The sequence below is a fragment of the Martes martes genome (genome assembly GCF_963455335.1).
Source record: "Martes martes genome assembly, chromosome: 15".
Classification (NCBI taxonomy): Eukaryota; Metazoa; Chordata; class Mammalia; order Carnivora; family Mustelidae; genus Martes; species Martes martes.
In genome coordinates, this window is record NC_137903.1 from 5,489,763 (window position 1) to 5,510,570 (window position 20,808).

The 20,808-nt window shown below is 50.3% G+C and overlaps 2 protein-coding genes across 5 annotated transcripts; both read right to left on the bottom strand.

Moving 5' to 3' along the window:
- Positions 1 to 11,850: 11,850 nt before the first annotated feature.
- Positions 11,851 to 14,350, bottom strand: TSTD1 (thiosulfate sulfurtransferase like domain containing 1). The gene is made up of 6 exons (XM_080824695.1): positions 14,249 to 14,350; positions 13,957 to 14,079; positions 13,297 to 13,459; positions 13,163 to 13,209; positions 12,220 to 12,368; positions 11,851 to 12,120 (listed from the first exon to the last, which is right to left on the bottom strand). The coding sequence occupies exons 1-6, from the start codon at positions 14,322 to 14,324 to the stop codon at positions 12,103 to 12,105; spliced, it is 576 nt and encodes a 191-aa protein (XP_080680821.1). The 5' UTR covers positions 14,325 to 14,350; the 3' UTR covers positions 11,851 to 12,102.
- Positions 14,351 to 14,610: 260 nt separating this feature from the next.
- On the bottom strand, positions 14,611 to 20,291 carry USF1 (upstream transcription factor 1). 4 transcript variants are annotated; one of them, XM_080825108.1, is made up of 12 exons: positions 20,166 to 20,291; positions 19,422 to 19,714; positions 18,263 to 18,354; positions 17,828 to 17,877; positions 17,564 to 17,679; positions 17,117 to 17,218; positions 16,682 to 16,877; positions 16,372 to 16,459; positions 16,178 to 16,236; positions 15,963 to 16,057; positions 15,589 to 15,717; positions 14,611 to 15,412 (listed from the first exon to the last, which is right to left on the bottom strand). In XM_080825108.1, exons 3-12 carry the CDS (start codon positions 18,268 to 18,270, stop codon positions 15,323 to 15,325), a joined length of 933 nt encoding a protein of 310 aa, XP_080681234.1. In that variant the 5' UTR covers positions 18,271 to 18,354; positions 19,422 to 19,714; positions 20,166 to 20,291; the 3' UTR covers positions 14,611 to 15,322. The 4 variants fall into 4 exon arrangements, with proteins under 4 accessions (XP_080681234.1, XP_080681236.1, XP_080681235.1 ...); XM_080825110.1 differs by having other exon boundaries at positions 17,595 to 17,679; positions 20,166 to 20,285; XM_080825109.1 differs by having other exon boundaries at positions 19,422 to 19,635; positions 20,166 to 20,267.
- Between the last annotated feature and the right edge of the window lie 517 nt (positions 20,292 to 20,808).

The following is a 20,808-nucleotide window of genomic DNA, read 5'->3' on the forward strand; positions in this document are numbered from 1 at the left end:
GCCTCTGTTCTCTGGAGTTAGACGAAATCATCTCATTATTCTTTGCCAAAGACAGCCCTTCCTTCAAATATTTTAAGATTCTTTCATGAGCCTTCTAAGTCTTTCCTTCTCCAAGCTAAACATCTTGAAATCCTTCAAAGAGTTTTCATTTGGTATGGTTTCAGAAGTCTCACCCTCACCCTCACTATCCCCCTACCCCCCTACCCCCCTACCCCCATCAAGCCCCACCCCCAGTGGGTCTGTAGATAATCTCTCGTGTTTTACTGTACCAAGATCTGAGCCAGGCACTGGAGAAACCACCTCACCCTAAGAGGGACAGATCTCAATTCAAATCCAGTCCCCGGTTTCTAGCTAGTCTTCGGCCAGCTCACATCTCTGAAAATTTCTGCATTCCGAAAGTAGCTATGATAGTAATACCTTCCAGCAAAACAAGGATTAAATAATATAACATATATAATATGCTCAGCACAGCACATGGTCCATTTTAAGCCCTACCATGATGGCTGTTTCCATCACTTGTACTTACAGCACGAGAATGCGGTCACGATTATAATAACCCTATCACACCACTGAGTTAGTGACAGTCAACTTGTGGCAAACTAAAAGCCACAAGTGAAAATAATTATTTTCTCTTGGACTACTACTAAGTCAGGTCTTCCACACCCTATACTTGGGCAGTTGTTTCTTTTTCTTTCTTTTTTTTTTTTTTTTTAAGATTTTATGTATTTTTTTTTAAAGATTTTATTTATTTGACAGAGATCACTAGCAGGTAGAGAGGCAGGCAGAGAGAGAGAGGAAGGGAAGCAGGCTCCCCGCTGAGCAGAGAGCCCGATGTGGGGCTCGATCCCAGGACCCTGAGATCATGACCCAAGCCGAAGGCAGAGGCTTTAACCCACTGACCCACCCAGGCGCCCCAGATTTTATGTATTTTTTGGACAGAGAGAGATCGCGAGAGAGTGAACACAAGCAGCGGGAGTGGGACAGGGAGAACAAGAGCTGTTGTTCCTTAACTAAAGTACATTTGCTTTGAACCTTATTCAATTTCTTTTTTTTTTTTTTTTTTTTTTTGCTTTGAAAGTGAAATATTAAGAAAAGTAGACATAAAAGTACTGTCAATGGGGGGCGCCTGGGTGGCTCAGTGGGTTAAGCCACTGCCTTTGGCTCAGGTTGTAATCTCAGGGTCCTGGGATCGAGCCCCGCATCGGGCTCTTTGCTCAGCAGGAAGCCTGCTTCTCTCTCTCTCTCTATCTGCCTCTCTGCATACTTGTGATCTTTCTCTGTCAAATAAATAAATTAAATTAAATAAAGTACTGTCAATGGTTAAAATTAAATGAAAAAAGTAAATACAAATAGTATGTATCCTAGTTATATCTATACAAATACTTGTGTATAAGTATAAAGCATGAAAGTAATTTTGGAGCGTGCAAATGATTTTATATTCTCCAGGTTCCTTTTCCCATAAAGTTGCTTACGTAAATAATAAGTTCATAAATCTCATTGTCATTGACATTTGTTTCTTCTTCTTTTTTTTTTTTTTAATTTGACAGAGATCACAAGTAGGCAAAGACATAAGCAGAGAGAGAGGAGGAAGCAGGCTCCCCGCTGAGCAGAGAGCCCAATGCAGGGCTCAATCCCAGGACCTCGGGATCATGACCCAAGCCGAAGGCAGAGGCTTTAACCCAATGAGCCACCCAGGTGCCCCAGACATTTGTTTCTTGTAGTGTTTTTTTTTCATTCCTTTTGGCGGGGAGCAATCCAAATGAGACACAAGTCTTATAGTCTTTTTTTTTTAAGCTTTTATTTATTTATTTGAGAGAGACCACCAGCTGGAGGAAGGGCAGAGGGAGAGAGGGAAGCAGACACCCCACTGAGCTGGGAGCCTGAAATGGGGCTCAATCCCAGGATCCTGGGATCATGACATGAGCTGAACGCAGACACTTAACCGACTGAGGCACCCTGTGCCCCCATAGACTTTTTAAAAAGGAACAGATTTTGTAATTTTCAGACTGGTGAGTTTGCCTGCAAAATAGGAAATTCTGGAAGAGATTATTAAATATAAATCTTGATTCTGTGACCCAATACATTGGTAGTGGCACCTGAAGTTCTGTTATATGCAAGCTTCATAAACGTGCTTGCTGCGGCATAATCCAATAGGTTAATAAAAATACTGAACAAGGGGCACCTGAGTGGCTCAGTGGTTTGAGCCGCTGCCTTCGGCTCGGGTCATGATCTCAGGGTCCTAGGATCGAGTCCCGCATCAGGCTCTCTGCTCCGCAGGGAGCCTGCTTCCCTCTCTCACTCTCTCTGCCTGCCTCTCTGCCTACTTGTGATCTCTCTCTCTCTGTGTCAAATAAATAAATAAAATCTTAAAAAAAAAAATACTGAACAAGGTCCTAGTTGGAAACAGAATCCAGAAGTGACCTCCTTCCAGGCTGGCACAGTACACTAATAGCATTCCAGGTACCGATACTCCCAGATGTTCCTGTTGAGAGATGCTACATTTCTGTCATATATATGTCTTGGGGACACCTTGAGTTTTACAAGCAATCCTGTTAAGTCATTTTGCTTTGGTCTCTAGGAAAACCACATCCAAATCTGTGAGTCCAAGAATTGATATGCATTCCTGACTCCATCTGACTTTATCCTGACTTCATCTGGCTATCCTGACTGTGCTCTTCCATTTTCCCTTTGCCTTAACATATTTTTTAAAAACCCTTTATCTTGGGGCTCCTGGGTGGCTCAGTGGATTAAGCCTCTGCCTTCGGCTCAGGTCCTGATCTCAGGGTCCTGGGATCGAGCCCCACTTCGGGCTCTCTGCTCAGCGGGGAGCCTGCTTCCCCCTCTCTCTCTGCCTGCTGCTCTGCCTACTTGTGATCTCTCTCCCTCTATCAAATAAATAAATAAGGGATGCCTGGGTGGCTCAGTGGGTTAAAGCCTCTGCCTTCAGCTCAGGTCATGATCTCAGTGTCCTGGGATCAAGCCCCACATCTGGCTCCCCCCTCAGCAGGGAGCCTGCTTCCTCCTCTCTCTCTGCCTGCCTCTCTGCTTACTTGTGATCTCTGTCAAATAAATAAATAAAATATTAAAAAAAAAAAACCCTTTATCCTTTTTTGAAATGTTAAGTTTTGCGCATGTACAAACATGGGTAGTGACATCCTTCCCTTCAGGAATAAGGACTGACTGCCCCAGTTGTCTTCTTTGGGAGTTGTCTTCACTAAAAAGAGGCATCTAGGGGCACCTGGGTGGCTCAGTGGGTTAAGCCTCTGCCTTCAGCTCAGGTCATGATCTCAGGGTCCTGGGATCGAGCCCCACATCAGGCTCTCTGCTCAGCAGGGAGCCTGCTTCCTCCTCTCTCTCTCTCTCTCTCTGCCTGCATCTCCGCCCACTTGTGATCTCTGTCTGTCAAATAAATAAAATAAAATCTTTAAAAAAAAAAAAAAAGTAAAAAGAGGCATCTAGTCCAAAGGCACAGCCCTTCCCGGGGTCACCGATATCTAATGACTAATGCCTGTGTGTCATTCACGGGTCATCTTGAAAGAAGTTTCAATGAAGTAGTGGGGTAGGCAATAAAACCTGCACGGAGTAGGCTAAGGAGAGAATGTAAATTAAGGAAATAAAGACAGTGACTACAAACAGTTGAACCCAGATCCTGGCGGGAGGGCAACAGAGAAAAGAAGCAGCCGCCTGCAGGGCGGGTGGAGGAAGTCAGAGTAAGCATTTTGTTTGCATGGAAACACTGTATGCAAATAGCAGTGATCCAGCAGAAAGAAAAAAAAAAAAAAAAAAAACCAACTAGGCTGTAGGAGAAAGAGGAGACAGTTGCAGTACCAAGTTCTTGAGGAGAAAGGAGGTCAGATGCTCAAGTTGAGTATTAAGAGGGAGGGGCACCTGGGTGGCTCAGTGGGTTAAAGCCTCTGCCTTCAGCTCAGGCCCTGGGGCTCTGGGATCGAACCCCGCATCATCACAGCATCTGGCTTTCTGCTCAGCAGGGAGCCCGCTTCCTCCTCTCTCTGCCTACTTGTGATCTCTGTCTGTCAAATGAAAAAATAAAATCTTAAAAAAGAAAAGGGTATTAAGAGGGAGCAGAGCTAGTAACATACATAGTCCCTTCGTAACAAGAGGGAAATGCTTGGTACAGTTGGTTCTTTCGTTCTTGGGAAGATGATTGATTTCTGTACTCCATGGAGTATAAGGCAAATCATTTGCAAAGAGTGCAGAGGAAAAAGGAAACTCAAGATATCTAAGGCGGGGAGGGCAGGGAGCGCTCTGGGCCACCACACTCCCACAATTATGGTGAGCCTTCCTAGAACCTGCCAGACTTTCTGTGACAACTGCGGCGAGCACCAGCCCACAAAGTGACGCAGTAGGAGAAGGGCAGAAGATCCTCTGCAGGCTCGTAGGAAGTGACATGATGACAGGAAGCAGATGCAGGTGGCCATGGTGGGCAGACGAAGCTCATTTTCCAGTAAAAGGTATCAAAGTACAAAGAAGATAGCATTGAGGCTTCCATGTGCTAAGGCCAACTGGAGATCTAAGAACACGCTGGTGTTAGGAGACTGGAGCATTTTGATTTGGGAGGAGATAAGAAGGAGAACCAGCCCTGAGGGAGCCATTCTCTGCCTTTGGCTCAGGTCATGATCTCAGAGTCCTGGGATCAGCCCCAAGTAGGGCTCTCTGCTCAGTGGGGAGCCTTCTTCCCCCCAACCTCCCCTGCCCCCGCCTGCCTCTCTGCCTACTTGTGATCTCTGTCTGTCAAATAAATGAACAAAATCTTTAAATAAATCAATAAATAAATACAGGGTGAAGAAAATTGGAGACAGGAACTGACCACACTAGGAAAGGGTGTCTTAGTACTGGCGAGCAATGGAGCAATGTTAACCGCCCACTAATATTTAGAACATAAACTTGAAGAAAGACCAAACTGATGTGAATTTTACTCTAACCGTTTGACTGCAGGGAAAGAGTACGTGGTTAGTTGGGTTGGACCATAGTTGGGTTTTTCCTAAGCGAGTGGATGGGGAAAGCAGCAAGGAAGCCAAGGAGGTTTGCATCGCTCACTAGTTCTACTAGTTCTCTGTCCTTCCAGGCTTTCTTTTTGCTAAACAGAAGCAATTATAAATAAGCAAGCAAATAAATAAGTAAATATGTAAATAAATAAATAAATAAATGTGTGGATATAGGTGTACACATCTCCATATTATCTTACTTTTTTTTACACAAAAGATAGCATAGTACATTTTTTATCATGTAACAACACATCTTTTTTTTTTTTTTTAAGATTTTACTTATTCATTTGACAGACAGAGATCACAAGTAGGCAGAGAGGCAGGCAGAGAGAGAGAGGAGAAAGCAGGAGCAGAGACCCCAATGCGGGGCTCATCCCAGGCCCCTGGGATCATGACCTGAGCCGCAGGCAGAGGCTTTAACCCACTGAGCCACCCAGGTGCCCCTGTAACAACGCATCTTGAAGATTGTTCCCGAGTACACGGAGAGCTTCCTCATTCTTTTCTCCAGTTACATAATACTCTGTTGTATGCTTACGATGTTTATTTAGCCAGTTTTAACTTAGAGGCATCTGGATTACTTCCAGCCTTTTGCTAACGTGGGTAATGAAATGAGTAAACGTGCACGGGTATCATTCCACGGGGGTGGAAGCTTGTTTGTAGGATAAATCTCCAGAAATGGGAACACTGGCTTGGTCAAAGGTATGTGAAGATATTGACAAAAAGTGCTCCCTACAGTTTGTACCCATTTATAGTTACGTAATCTATTAGTGTATCTCTTCTGCCATAGTCTTGCAAAAGACTGCTTTATCAAACATTTGCATTTTTGTTAATCTGATTAATGTGAATTAAAACCTCCATTTAGTTTTAATTTGTGTATCTCAAACTGAGTGTCCCCTAACTTTAAGAGGTCTGTGTATGGGCGCCTAGGTGGCTCAGTGGGTTAAGCCTCTGCCTTCAGCTCAGGTCATGATCCTGGGGTCCTGGGATTAAGCCCTGCATAGGGCTCTGCTCAGCAGGGAGCCTGCTTCCCTCCCTCTCTCCTGCCTCTCTGCCTACTTGTGATCTCTGTCTGTCAAATAAATAAATAAAATCTTTAAAAAAAAAAAAAAAGAGTTCTGTGTACTCTGTGAACTGTCTCTTCACATGTTTTGCTCATTTTTTATTGGCGTAGTCTTTTTCTAATCCACTTGTAAGGGCTCTTCATACATTCGGGAATTAGACCTTTGTATACACTCTGAGTTGATTTTTCCCCCAGTTGGCTGTTTGTCTTTTGACTTGATTTGTGTGATGTTTGTCTATCTTTGCCAGGCAGGCAAAAGACTTTTGGTTGCTTGTTTTGTACTTTATCTGTGTTTTCTTTTTTCTTTCTGTCTTGCTTTTTTCTTTTTTTCTAAAGATTTTATTCATTTATTTGATAGTGAGACAGTGAGAGAGGGAACACAAGCAGGGGGAGTGGGAGAGGGAGAAGTTGGCTTCTCGCCAAGCAGGGAGCCCAATGTGGGGCTCAATCCAAGCACCCTGGGACCATGACCTGAGCGGAAGGCAGATGCTTAATGACTGAGCCACCCAGGTGCCCCTTGATCAGTCTTTTCTTTAATGGCTTCTAAATTTTGACTCAAAGTTGAAAATATCCTCCCCACTTTAAGATAATGAAAGAATTCTTTGTGTATTAATTTCTTTGAGATAAAATTGACATTTAATGTTAGTTTCAGATGTATAACAATGATTCCATATTTGTATACAGTATGAAATGACTTCCAATCTAGTTAATATCTGTTACCCTATATTGTTACGAATTTTCTTTTTCTTGTGATGAGGATTTTTAAGATCTACTCCCTTTACAACTTTCAAATATGCAAAACAGTATGAAAGAATTCTTGGTAGTTTCCATTTTTACTTTAAATTTTTAATTCAGGGATGCCTGGGTGGCTCAGTGGGTTAAGCCTCTGCCTTCCGCTCAGGTCATGATCCCAGGGTCCTGGGATCGAGCCCCGCATTGGACTTCCTGCTCAGTGGGGAGCCTGCTTCCTCCTCTCTCTCTCTGCCTGCCTCTCTGTCTACTTGTGCTCTATCTCTCTGTAAAATAAATAAATAAAAATCTTTTTTTTTTTTAAAGAAGAAAAAAAAATTTTTTAATCCATATTATCCATTTGAAATTTAGTTTGGTATATGGTGTGGGTTATGGAATTCATCTCTCTATCCATGGCCGTTGTTTTAATTACTAACAGTCGCTCCCCTTCACTGATGTTCTTTTTCTAGCTTTTCTAGCTATTCTTAATTTCACCTAAATGGATATATTTAGGAAGTTGGGTCTTCTCATCCAAGAATCTTTAGTCTTTTCTTTTGTATAAGACCGTTTTAAAGTTTTTTTTTTCATTGTGTTTTAACATTTCCTTTTTATAGGCCTTGAACTTTTTTTTTTTAAGATTTTTTTTTTTTTAAGGAAATCTCTATGTGCAACATGGGGCTCGAGCTCACAATCCCAAGATGAAGAGTTGCACGTTCCACCAACTGAGCCAGCCAGGCACCCCGTGGTCTTGAACCTTTTTTAAAAGATTTTATTTATTAATTCAGAGAGAGTGCATGGGGGGCAGGGGCGGGGAGGAGCTGAGGGAGAGAGAGAATCTCAAGTAGACTCTGTGCTGAGCACAGAGCCAGTCACAAGCATGATCCTACCATCCCAGGATCATGACCTGAGCTGAAATCAAGAGTCCGAGGCTTAATTGACTGAGTCACCCAGGTGCCCCTTGAACTTTCTTGATAAGTTTATTCCTACTTATGCAAAGGAATGAGATAATGATGAACCACACATAGAATCTACTGGATTAGGAGGAAAACAAAAGAATAAGTAAAATAATAAATAGCAAAATTTTGGTAAGGTCAATGAATCGGATGACTTGACAGGTTGAGGAATGATTAAGAATGGGAATGCAAGCAGAATGCATGAGTGGGAAGGATGTCCCACTGGGAAATCTGACAACTCAACTTTTTTTTTTTTTAAGATTTTATTTTTAAGATATCTCTACACCCAATGTGGGGCTCAAACCCATAACCCTGAGATTGAGAGTCACCAGCTCCACCAACTGAGCCAGCCAGGCACCCCAACAACCCAACTTTCTTTTTTTTTTTTTAAAAAAGACTTTATTTATTTATTTGTCAGAGAGAGAGGGAGAGAGAGAGAGCGAGCACAGGCAGAGGCAAAGGGAGAAGCAGGCTCCCCGCCAAGCAAGGAGCCCGATGCGGGACTCGATCCCAGGACGCTGGGATCATGACCTGAGCTGAAGGCAGCTGCTTAACCAACTGAGCCACCCAGGCATCCCAACAACCCAACTTTCTTGACTCAGGTTCTCTTTAGAGGCTCTAGCCGTGAGTTTGCTTACATTTCCTTTCAATCTTAAAAATCTGCTTTCCTATAGTCCACTTCTTGTGTCTAACTGTGTTTAGTTTCCCTTCTTTGCTTAATAGGAATCCCAGGAGACATGATATATAAGTCCCACGTAAGCACTGACCAGAATGAAGCTGGTGTACTTGTCCTAGTATCAGACGAAACAGACTTTGGGGTGAGGTGGAGAGGACATAATGAGGAAAGGATCCATTAAGGAGGAAGTGTTACAGTTCTAAATGTGTACAATCTATTAACACAGTCTCCAAATAGAGATCAGAGAATTAAATGGAGAAATAGACAAATCCCTATCATAGTGACAGATTTAAACATACCTCTGTAAGAAGCGGAGAGAACAAGCAGCCAAGAAAATTCTAGAGGGAGATATAGATGTGAACAACATAATTAATTAACTGGACCTGACTGACATTTTGGGCTACTGACTGTAGCCCAAAACTGCAGAATAGACCCTCTTTTCAAGTGTTCACGGAACCTACACAAAAACTGACTGTACGGGGCGCCTGGGTGGCTCAGTGGGTTAAGGCCTCTGCCTTCGGCTCAGGTCATGATCCCAGGGTCCTGGGATCAAGCCTCGCATCGGGCTCTCTGCTCGGCAGGGAGCCTGCTTCCTCCTCTCTCTGCTGCCTCTCTGCCTACTTGTGATCTCTGTCTGTCAAATAAATAAATAAAATCTTAAAAAAAAAAAACTGACTGTACAATTGGCCAAAAAGCAAGCTGCAACAGAGTTTAAATCCATGTGTACAGTGTAAGTTTTCTGACCACAGTGGTGGCTAAATGAGTATGTCCACATTGTAAAAATCCATCCAGCTGCACACTTATGTCTGGCTCTTCTATTACATCTATTTTCTTTGTACTATGACATACATTCCTGCAGCCTGTCACAAGTTCCCTTCCACCAAGTATCAAAATACCTAAGCTATTTTATATACCTCTTTGTGTTTATTACTCGCCTATATATGTCTCTAAATCCCCACGTTCTACATGGCACATACTTTACATATATTGTCCTAATAAACTTCCACAACTATCCAAAGAGATGTCTTTTAACCCCCATTTTGCAGATAAAGAAGGTGAGAGTTGGAATAGCTAAAAAGTAACTGGCGGTGACCACTATGTAGCCTTTGCTTGTTACATAATAACATGCTACCCTTAGAAGTAACTCCAATAAGCCAGGTTCTGGTGGAGTTATCCGCCATACAAAATGGAAATCAGCAAAGGCGGAGAGCCATTGAAGTTACAAGACAGCATCCTAAGTGTGTACCATATCCCGTTCTCCCGGTTTTCGTGTCCTTCATGGAATCCAGTTATATAATATTATCTGGTTATTTTTCTCCCTTTTCCTTCAGTTTTAAAGCCCTCTGGATAAGGACAGCAAGTGTCCTGCCAAATACATTCTTCTAATTCTTGTGAAATTCAGAATAATAACAAAAGAGACTGGAAGCTTCCCAAACAGGGGAAATGGTGAGCTAATGCCAGGGTCAGGAGGGAGTCAAGTCTACTTAGGCCCCTAAGTGGTGGTGGCAGGTGCAGAACGAGAAGTTTGGAAAGGTGGGGTGATGTCGGATTCCGGCTACCAATTGCTGAAAAGACCAGGCCAAGACATGTGCCTGAGCCACTAGGCAACAAGGACTTATTATAAATTACTAACTCTGACCAGAATATTAAAATTTTATTTTTAAGTTTTATTTTTTTAAGATTTTTAAGTTATCTCTACACCCAACATGGCACCCAAACTTACAACCCTGAGATCGAGAGCCACATGCCCCACTGACTGAGCCAGCCAGGGGCCCCAAGAAATCAATTCTCTATTTAAGTAAGCTCTATGCCTCTTGCTGGTCTCGAACTCCCCACCCTGAGATCAGGAGTCTCATGCTCTGCCGACTGAGCCAGCCAGGCACCCAAAAATGTTGTTTTAAGATTGTTCAGGCGGTGATGTTTCAAAAAGGCTGAAATTGGAAGATTCTGGAAGTCGGCAGGGTGGTAAGGCTCGACAAGAGCCTACTGAGAATTTGTGTTGTTGCTGTGGGGCTCCACAGGTCAGGGACTGCAAGCTGGTTCCTGCCTTGAAGGAGCTCCAGTCAACTGGGAGGGGTTAACAACAAAAATGTCACCTGGTGGATAGGACATGGGTAGGGACAGACAAAGTCTGGTGAGAGGGAAGAGCTCGGTGTGGTCTGGAAAGAAAGGCAGAAAAGGCAAGGGGACGGAGAGCTGGTAGACCCTAGCCCCCCAGGCTCACCGGCCGAAATAGTTAATGAGGAAAGGGAAGAAATTTACAGAGCAAAGTAATGGGTTGGAACAGCCTATCAAGATTATGAACGAAACAGTTAATGAGGGAGAAAGGAATGTTCTCTTAACATCCATGATCAAGCCAGAGGGCACGATCGGTCCTGCGGCAGGCTGGTTCGGTTTACCTCCAGGACCCTCTTTGACCCTCACTGGCTAAACAGAAGAATTCAAATCATGTAGGTTGGCAGGTTGGAATGGGAGCTAAAAATCTAGTTTATGGTGATAGAAGATAGAAAAGATTAAGGATGGGGCGCCTGGGTGGCTCAAGTGGTTCAGCATCTGCCTTCGTTTCAGGTCATAAACCTGGGTTCCTAGGATGGAGCCCCCTGTCATGCTCCCTGCTCAGTGGGGAGTCTGCTTCTCCCTCTGCCTCTGCTCCTCCCCAGAACTTGTTCTCTCTCTCTCAAATGAATAAAATCTTGAAAAAGAAAAAAAGGAAGAAAAGATTAAGAATGGAAGTGGAAGGGGGCCCCAGAAAAATTCTGGGGTTTTCTGTGTCCTTGATCTTATCAGGATAGTTGTTACAAGTGAGCATACAATTGTCAAAACTCAATGAACACTTAACTGCATTTTATTGTAGGAAAAATACACTTCAAAAGAGAGAGAGAGAGAGAGAGAAATGCTATAATCCAATTATAATAATCGAGAAGGGGGGAGTGGGGAAGAGGCCAGAATAGTTAAGATGCAAACAAAGAGGGAAACTAGACCCCTGGAAAAACTTCCAACCCGTCTGAGAGCCAAAGGGATGTGGGTATTCAAGGAAGGAAGAACAGACACCTTTTTGCCAAACCTTGGCCTAGACTCCCTTATTTCAATTTCTCTGCAGACCCAACATTACCCCCCTAAGTTCAGAAGGTAACGTGCTGTGGTTTGCCCAGGGAGAGGAAGGGAGAGCCATGAGAAGCTGGAGAGCCCAGACGGAACGGCAGATTTTATGGTAGTGCAGGGTGGGCTGTGATGTGAAAGTCGTAGAGGAGGGCCTGGGTCCTCCAGCCCAAGAGGCAGAAGGGGAGAGAAAGGCAAGGAATGCAGGCTGTGTCCAAAGGGATTTCTCCAGAAACTTGAAAATTCAGAAAATTGGGCACATCTGTAACCCAACTTTCTCTTCCACAAATAAAGGAATAGAATTTTATTCATTTATATTTTTTATTTGCAAGTAGTCTCTACACCCAACATGGGGCTCAAACTTACAACCCCCAGATCAAGAGCAGCGTGCTCTACAGACCCACCCAGCCAAGCACCTCAAGGAATAAAAGCTTCAAATACCAAACTGAGGAAGTCAGAGCTCCGATGTGAAAATACATGAAAGGTCTGGGAAGATATGCATGGAATTGTGCTGCACGCTCGAGGGAAGTTATACACTGACTTCGTAGTGTTGAATGTCTGTCAGCAAGCTTTCTCACTCTATCGGTTTTGTTCAATCTAGTGTTGGATCAAAGAACAGCGTTGATAGAAACTGGGGCCTGTCTTTGGTGGCACCAGAGTCCTCCTCCTCACACCTGCAATCAATGTTTGACAAACCTGTGGGCATGAAGAGTGACCTCCGTCACTCACTGCTGGGCACCGCCCTTTGGTTTCCTCAAGCCAGTGACAAACTCTCAGGGAGGTAAGTTTGGGGCTGCAGACCTGAAGGTCTGGGGCAAGGGCAGGCAAACCGCATCTAGAAAGGACTAGAGAGTAAAAATGTTAGGATCTGAAGGACATATAGTCCCTGTCACTCTATTCTGCCATTTTTGCACAGAAGGAGCCAGAGACCATTTGTAAGGGACAGTCACGGAAGCAAGGCTGAGGGAGGCCTGTCTGCTGAGCTCCAGAGCAGTGGGCTGGGCTCCAGACTGCACATCACATTCACTGCAAAGGCTCACAAAACCACTACCGCCCAGGTCCCACCCTCAAGATTCCAAATCTCAGACAGCACCCAAACAGTTTTTATTTTTTATTTGTTTGCTTTTAGGTACCAAGTGATTCTGATGTGTATCCTGGGCTGAAAACAATTGTTCTAGGGGCGCCTGGGTGGCCCAGTCCAGTGAAGCATCTGCCTTCAGCTCAGGTCATGATCCCGGGGTCCTGGGATCGAGCCCCGCATCAGGCCCCCTGCTCGGTGGGGAGTCTGCTTCTCCCTCTCTCTCTGGGCTCCCGCTCTCTCTCAAATAAATAAAATCTTTAAAACACACACACTGAGTTGTTATAGAAAGAGTGGAGGGTGCAGGGTGGGGGACAGATGAATGGAGAAGGACCCAGGGCTGAACCGAAGTCCAGATCAAGATCAGGACTCTCTGGCGTCCACCTGACAAATTCAGTGCTTCCAGTATTTTTATTAAATTATCTTTATTTGATACGCTTGCGTGCTCAGTGCTTTAAGGAGCTGCCCATTCTAAGTCTGCCCCTTCCCCACCCTTGGTTAGGCTTTTTGGCCATGGAGGTGGGGGAGAGGGGGCCATCAGTAAGCCATCTTCTACCTAACCTTCTTTCTGGGACCATTCTCTATAGGCTCCTGCGTAGTTTCGAGCCCTGTGGAGACAAAGCGGGTGAGGAAGGACTGGTCTAGGAGGCCGTCCCCAGTCCCTGTCCAGCCAGCACCCGACGCCTTCCCCATACCCTGTGTATCCAAGGCCTTGGGCCAGCTGCGTGGCCTGCAAGCCCCGCCGGCCCATCTGACAGAAGAAAATGAGGTTCTCCTCTTCCAGCCTCGGCTTCTCGGCGGAGTACAAAGCCTGGAAAGCAGCGGGCTCCATCTGCAGGGCACTTTCCAGCTCAGATACTGGGAGGAGTCGAGGGGAGAGAAAGGAGAGCCGGCAGTGGGCGATATCCCGTTCAGACCCGGCCTGGAAGGACCGGGTCCTGCGGCCCCAGCAAGTCTTCAGAAGGCCCCAAAACGACCTAGGAGGTCCACTCCCACTCCCCTCCAACCTCAAGGACCAGACAGGCCCACCTGCGCGGGAAGGCAGCCAAACAGCGGAACGGGAGCCCCCTCCCCAGCAGCGAGGAGACGCGGCGGGCGGGTACCCAGCCTTGGGGAGGTCAAGGGACAAAAGCGGGTCCGCCCCTTCCTCGCCGCCTCTTACCCGCTCAAACTGGAGGAGCCAGTTCCGCGGCCAGGATTCGCCTCCCACCAGCCCTTCTCCAGGAAGCTGGGGTAGGGGGGCTTACGAGGAATTCAGGGGCCCCCCGGGACCGTGCATTCTCCCACGCCGCCCTAGGAGCCCCCTCCTGGACGGCCTCTAGGCCACCCGCGCGGGCGCCCCCTCTGTCCCATACCCGGGATGTTGAGCGCCCCCGGGATGGTCCCCGCTGCCGCCTCCTCCCGGGATCTCACATCGATGAGCCGGGCCTGGCCCGAGGCCAGGAGCGAACGCAGTTCAGGGAGCGAGACCGTGGGCGCTGAGGAAGGAGGCACGAGAGCCCTGAGCGGAGCGGGCTGCCCGGCACGGCGGCGCGGCGCCCCCCCACCTGCCCGCGCCCCAGCCGGCGCCGCGCCCCGCCGCTGCACCTCCTCCCGGGGGCCCGCAGGTAGGTCGGGACGAGGTCCCAGGTTTGTCCCCGCAGGTACCTCCGGCCATGGCACGCGCCGCCACGGCGAGCCACAGGAATGCGGCCCCAGGCCGCCCCCTCGGTGCCCGCAGCATCTCCCCCGCCCTCCCGGAGCCGGGACCGGAACCGGAAGCGGAGGCCCCGCCCCCGCCCCGCCCCCGCAGCACCTGTTCGCGGATACCCGCCGGCCAGGGACGTTTTTGCGATTGCCCCGCGCGGGCGGGGCGAACGATGCGCTGGTCGGGCCCAGGCGCAGGCAATCAGGGTAACGACCACGGGAGCAGCAGCCCACCCTAACCTTGGCCCAACCCTTACAGGGCAAAACGCAATGCGCCTCCCGCGCACCCGCCCCGGGACCCACAAAAGGACGAAAACCAGGGATGACAGTGGCTCTGAACGTTTTATCTTAAAAAAAAAAAAAAAAAAGAAGAAGAAGAAGAAGAAGAAAAAGAAAGAAAGGAAAGAAAGAAAAAGAAAAGGAAAATCCATCCCCACGTGGGGAAGGCCCCACGCGGGCCCCGGTCTGTTGTTCTCCCTGGCTCCGGAGACTTCTGCACAGGCCTCGGCTGCTCGCCGGCCGACCTTCTCTTCCGGGGGCAGCAGCCGCTGCTAAGCAGCCTGTTCCCCGCTTCTGGCTAAAGCCTGATCCCCAGAGTCCTCGAGTGCACAGCTGAGCTCTGGGGGAAGTGGAAGCGCCCGAGTCCTGGGGCAAGCGGGAGAATCGCCTGTGGGCCGAGACCCTCTGCCGGCACTGTCAGCAGGCACAGGGCGAGCCCCCACGTCGTGTGTGTCCGGTATCCAGCGCGGGGACAGCACATGCATCTGCAGGAGCACAAGGGCCCCGGGGGTGGGGTGGGGGGCTGTGTGGTGGGCGGGGCCGGGCTGCCAGTGCGCCCCCACGTGTGTGTTGGACACCTGCGCAGGCAGCTCTGTCTCAGGGCCTGGGTTCAAAGCCATGCCGTCTCCACTCCCCCGGAGCCCCCGCCAGAAGCGGGCAGTGAAGGAAAGGGGCACGGGGTTAGCCTGTTGCTCCTGGACTAGGTGCAGTTCTCGGAAAGGGGTGGCGGGACCCAAACCCCCCAAGTCCCCATAGTTAATTGCTGTCATTCTTGATGACGACCTCGACCCCGTGGTGCCGCAGCTGAGCTCGGAGCAGCAGGTTCTTGTTTTTCAGATCTTCCACCTGACATGGAAAAGGGGGCCACGGAGAGAATGAGGAGAAAACCTGGCCCAGCCAAATCCCCGACCAGATTCAGACCCCCGCCAGTGACCGGGAAAAAGATGAAGGCCTCTCTATGGACAGCAGAGACAGGTGTCCCACAGCAGCTCGCCGGCCATGGACTTGGGGAGGGGTCTGACCTGCTGGCGAAGCACGTCGTTGTCCAGCTGCAGCTGGTCAAGCCCCTGCAGTTCCTCCGACAACCGGTGGTTACTCTGGCGGAGCTCCTGGATGTAGTCACAGGCTTTGGACAGAATTCCACCTTTACTCTGCAAGAAAAGGCAAGCGAAATGAGGATTAAAACAGGTGCTACCTGGTTCACCTTCCCGTGGCGCACTCACACTCTGGACCTCGTTTTCCCCTAAGGACAGTGGCAGAACGTTTCACAAGGATACAGGAACCTTGTAGAAAGGTCGGCAGGAATTCCTGCCGTGTGCCCTCGCTACCATGTCTGCAAACACCACCGGGAGACAGAAATCAGGCATCCCGCCCACTACCAGGGTCCTTGCATGACCTGGCCAGACTTGGTGCTCTCCATGGAGCAGTCTGGGATGATCTTGGACAGCTGCACAATCCAGTTGTTAATCTTGTCTCGGCGGCGGCGTTCAACTGGGGGGCAAAAGGGAGGACAGGGTGACTCAGTGAGAACTCACCACAGGCCCCGTCGAGCTACCTGCGCTCTCCTGCTCAGACACCACGGCTGTCCCCAACCCCACCAACTAGTCCCACCTTCATTGTGCTGAGCCCTTCGTTTCTCATCCCGAGTTGTCCTGGGAGCTTCTGACTTCCTGATGACAAACCCCAGGGTGGCCAGAGTAAGGGAAGGACAAAAAATAAGATTAGAGGTCGGGGTCAGGAATGACACAGGAGTTGGTAGGGATCGAGACCACCACGGCAACGGAGAAGGAGTGGGGGCTACTCACGGGGAATAAGGGTGAGTCCTGGGGGCAATGGAGCGCTGGCTTCCTCCTTGCAACACTTCTTGGGGTGACATCATCACAAAGAATTGGCCTGTGAAGGTGGAGGGTAGGCTGTGTCAGGACGTGGGATTTAGGAACCGCATCAAGCTCTGAGGCCAAGGTCCTAGGATCCTCCTCTGGAGGGATCCTTCCTCCTGCTGGAAGGGCAGCCCCAGACTCACTGCCTGCCCAGGTCTCGGTGAGCATTAAGGGGTCCCAGGAAAGGCCCACCCCCGATTCTAGCCCCTCCGGTCGGCACCCTCACATAGCTCACCGGTGCCGGGAGGGGTCGCCTGCCCCAGCAGGGCCTCCGAGCCTTGGGTAGTAACAACAGCTGCTGTACTCCCCGATGTGGTACCCCCTGCCCCATCCCCCACTGCAGTGCTGGGGAAATAAGTATAGTGCGTCTCGGCGGCTGTCCCCTCTGTGTCAACAGCATCATCACTGGTGAATGCACCCTGGATCACCGCCTGGAGAGGGGAACAACAGAACGGAGTCCAGCGATGGTCAGGTACTTCCCATGAGCTACCCTGAAGCTTCTATCCCTGGGGGGAAGGAGGGAGAAACATCCAGAAAGGGAAAACCTGGTGCCTTGGGACAAGGCAGCCCCAGATGCCTCGCCACCTCCAGCCCCACCCCTATCTCACCGGTTTGGCTTCGCTTTACCTCTCGGAGCTCCAGTCCCCTCACCAGCCCAGGCCCCCCGTACCTGGGTCATGGACTGAGTGGCAGGATAGCCACTGATGGCGCCAGTCCCCTCAGTCTGGCCATCCAGCTGCCCCTCAGACACCTGGATCACCCTGTACATCACCTAGAAGCAGGGAGAAACGGGAAAGTGGGGAGAGAGAATACAGGAGTCAATGCTGGGGACCCCCAGGCCTCTCCTAAAGCTTCTCTCGGACAGAGCCCCGAAATAAGATTGCTTCAGGGACAAAGCTTCAGCCATTCCCCCTTCCGTCCCCAGAGGCTTTGGCCAAGCCTCCACCCCACTCGGACCTCTACTCCAAACCTCCTCCTCCCAGCCCCTCCCCCCTACCCCGCAGGAGTCCCCATGGTCACCGCCTCCTCCAAGCCAGGTCTCCTCCCTGACAGGCTCATTACGTCCCTCAACCCCAACCCCCAGTAACACCTGCAGGCAGCTGGCCCCCTCCCTTACCTGGCCCCCATTCTCAGTTCGGAAGACGTACTTGACGTTGGGGTCAGGGAAGGTGGCAGCTGACTGGATGCTGGCAATAGCCACGCTGGTGGGGTCCTCCCCAGTTGCCACTGCACCTGCGTTAGACGAGCAAAGAAGCAGCCTGCGACTTACTGCCTGAGTGCACGGCACTCGGAAGGACCAGGGTGCATGGCAGATGCGCCCATGGGGGATGGGGAGAGGCCAAGCTGGGCTCCTGGGCTCAGGTCTGTTTCGACCACTCACCCTCCTGAATCTGCACCGTCCCCTCTTCCGCTTCAGCTGTTTTCTGCTGCCTGTTTGTGACGGGACAAACGAAAGAAGGAGGGAAGAAGGGAAGAAAAAGTTCACTGACCCAGTAACATACGGCTTCCAGACTCAATGGCATTCCCAACAGACGCCGGGTTAGGTTAGAATAACAACAGCTGGTATTTACTGAGTGTTTACTGCGGGCACAGCACTGAGCTAAGCCCTTAACACGCATTATTATTTAGTACTCAGAAGAGCACAGCGGGGCAAGCAGCACTACCCGCATTCTGTGGATGAGACACCAGACCACGCAGCTGGTCAGCGACGGGGCTGAGATCAGAATCTAGGTCTGCCCGACTCCAGAGCCAGCGCTCTTAGCCATTCTGCCTCCTCCCGGGCCTCCCGTCTCGCGCCCACCTCTGCTTCACTCACCCCTTCATCTCTCTGCAAGGCGGCACATCCGAGGAGCCGGTCCTGCTTTGGAGTCTTCGAATCTCCTGCCTCACAGGCCCGAGTGCTAAGTCCTGACAGAAATCAGGGAGTTTGCAGCTGAGTCCAGGAAACTGAATAGTCTCTCTGTTTCCAGAAGCTAGGCTCCAGGAAGACTCAGCCAAGAACATAATGCAATCAATCTACAGAGCACAGTCGGTTTCCTCCATTCTGATGCTGAGAAGTGGGCTATGGTGGTTGAAAAAGCAACCCTACCGTGTTTCTCAGCCCTCCATTATCGCTTCAAGTCATGGTCTTTATACTTAAAGATCGAGGAACAACATATTTTTGGATGGACCATGACTAAAGTTACCACGATACGCCGTGTTTAGACCACCACACTATCAAAAACCAGGGTCACTGGACGCTGGGGCTGCTTCCAGCTTCTGAGCCGCATACAGGACCCAAAAATTTCTGTTCTCACACCTAGGAAGGGGAAACCTCCCTGAACCATAAAGAACATAGTTGGCCCCTTGGGCTCCTGCTTTGGAGTGCCTGGATTTATGTCATTTGTTAAGACACCCTAAAGTCCAAGTGTGTCATTTGCAAGCCCCTTCTATTTTCTTCACCAAGCCTTCCCCTAGAACAACACAGCTGCTAAAATGTTGCCATGACAACTCCAAGTCAACTGAACCCCAGCAAGAAGGGAAAAAACTCCAGGTTCAAGGTTCGGAAGGAGAGACAATAGAAAAGGAACTCATTTGCACGGTGCCCGCCTTAGGACCCTGACACCCAGCCAAGAGGGCAGGAAAAACAATGAGCTGAGACAGATGCCTCCAGAAAGATACAGCTACCCTGTACAAAGGAACAAATTCATCCCCGCACGAACGCTAAGATTTTGGTGTAGTCTCCACCCAGAAGGTCTCCGAAACCTTTCCTATCTAGGGAAAATCTTCAACGGATGGGCCCTGGAAAGTCCACATCGAAGGAAAGCGCTGACCAAAACAAACAAACAAACAAACAAAAAACCAAAACCCAGAAAACAAAAACAAAAAAGGAAAAAAGAAAAAGAACTGAAAGTGAAACTGTCCGGAGGAAGTAACGCTGCCAGAAGATCCCAGTCCCTAAGGGGAAGTAGCACCAGCGTTGCGGTACCACCTACCTGTCCATCCTCCAACCGCCGGAGCAAGCGGCCCTCCCAGGCTTCTGCGCTGACTGCGGGAGGCGGCGAGGGGAGAGACCGCAGGGCACCGGAGGCGTCTCTGTCGCCCGCAGCTGTCAGCCAGGGGCGGCCTCGGAGGACGCCCAGCAACCGGGTCAGGCCGCTTATTCAAGTCTTAGCTGGACATCCGGAAGCATTTCCTGAGCGTTAGGGGCTGCGACACGGAAACGCGGCCGGGAAGTTGTGGCGTGCGCGCTCGGGCCGGGAGGGCCCAGCCAGAGCCCCTGCTAAGTCTGGACACAAAGGGGAAAATCACCAAGTCCCGAAGAAGCCCGGCGCCCCGGCCGTGCCCGCGCGGGCGGCGTCTCCCCGCAGGCCCCGCGGCCGGCAGGCGCGAGCCCGCGAGCTCGCGAGCCCGGGGGGCCCGGGCGGCCGCCGCGCTCGCCCCGCGACCCCGCGCTGCGCTCGGCGGCCAGGACCGGGCGCGGGGCTCGGCGGGCCCGCGGTTCCGGCCGGGGGCTGGCAGCGCAGGAGGGCGGGGACGCGCGCGCTCGGGGGCGGGGAGGGCGCTCGGCCCACAAAGCGGGGCGGGCGAGCGAGGAGCGGGCACGGCCCCCTCCCTCAAAACAAAGGCTTCCTCCCCGGGAGGTCCGCCGCCTGAAAACGGCAGCGGAATCAAGGCTGCGCGGCCTGCCGGCCCACCCAGCCTCCGGACCCCCGACTCGCGTCCGGGCCCGAACTCACCGGCCGAGGCCGCCGACGCCGCGGATCTCCCCTGACCGTGCTCTGCCTCTCCCGGACTCGGAGAGCTCTCCATGGACAGCTGCTCATGCGCACTCCCGGCCTGCGGCCATGTTGGTGAGGGGCGGAAGTATCTCTCTGGACCCGCCCAGCCGCCTCAGCCTCTGAGCCGCCCCACTTCCGGTCCTTGCCTCCCGATGAGGCGGAAAGATGCGGATGGGTGGGGATGTCGCCGGGACGGAGAAGAAGGAACTTCCTGGGATCCCCGGAGAGTGACATTGAAGACTTCGTCGCTTTCGGCAAGAAAGAAAGGCGACTAATGTGTGCTACCCTCTTCCTGCTGAACAAGGCGTTTTTAGTGGTAGAAGGGAGCGAGGCTGGCTCCGATCGAGGGAAGGACGTCGGACGGAGGCGCCATCTTTAACAAGGGCTACTTGGGAGGCCATCTTGGATCAGGACACTGTTTTGGCGGCCACTGGAGAGGAGGACGGTTCTGCCTACGCTCTTTTGTACTAGCGTCAGCAGTTACTACCCAAAGAGCCCCAGAGCTCCCAGTTTTTGCGAGGCTTTCAGTTGCTGTGAGAAGGACCTTGATTCCCATTCTTTTCGGTTGAGACTTAGCCATAATGGATCCGGAGTGTGCTGT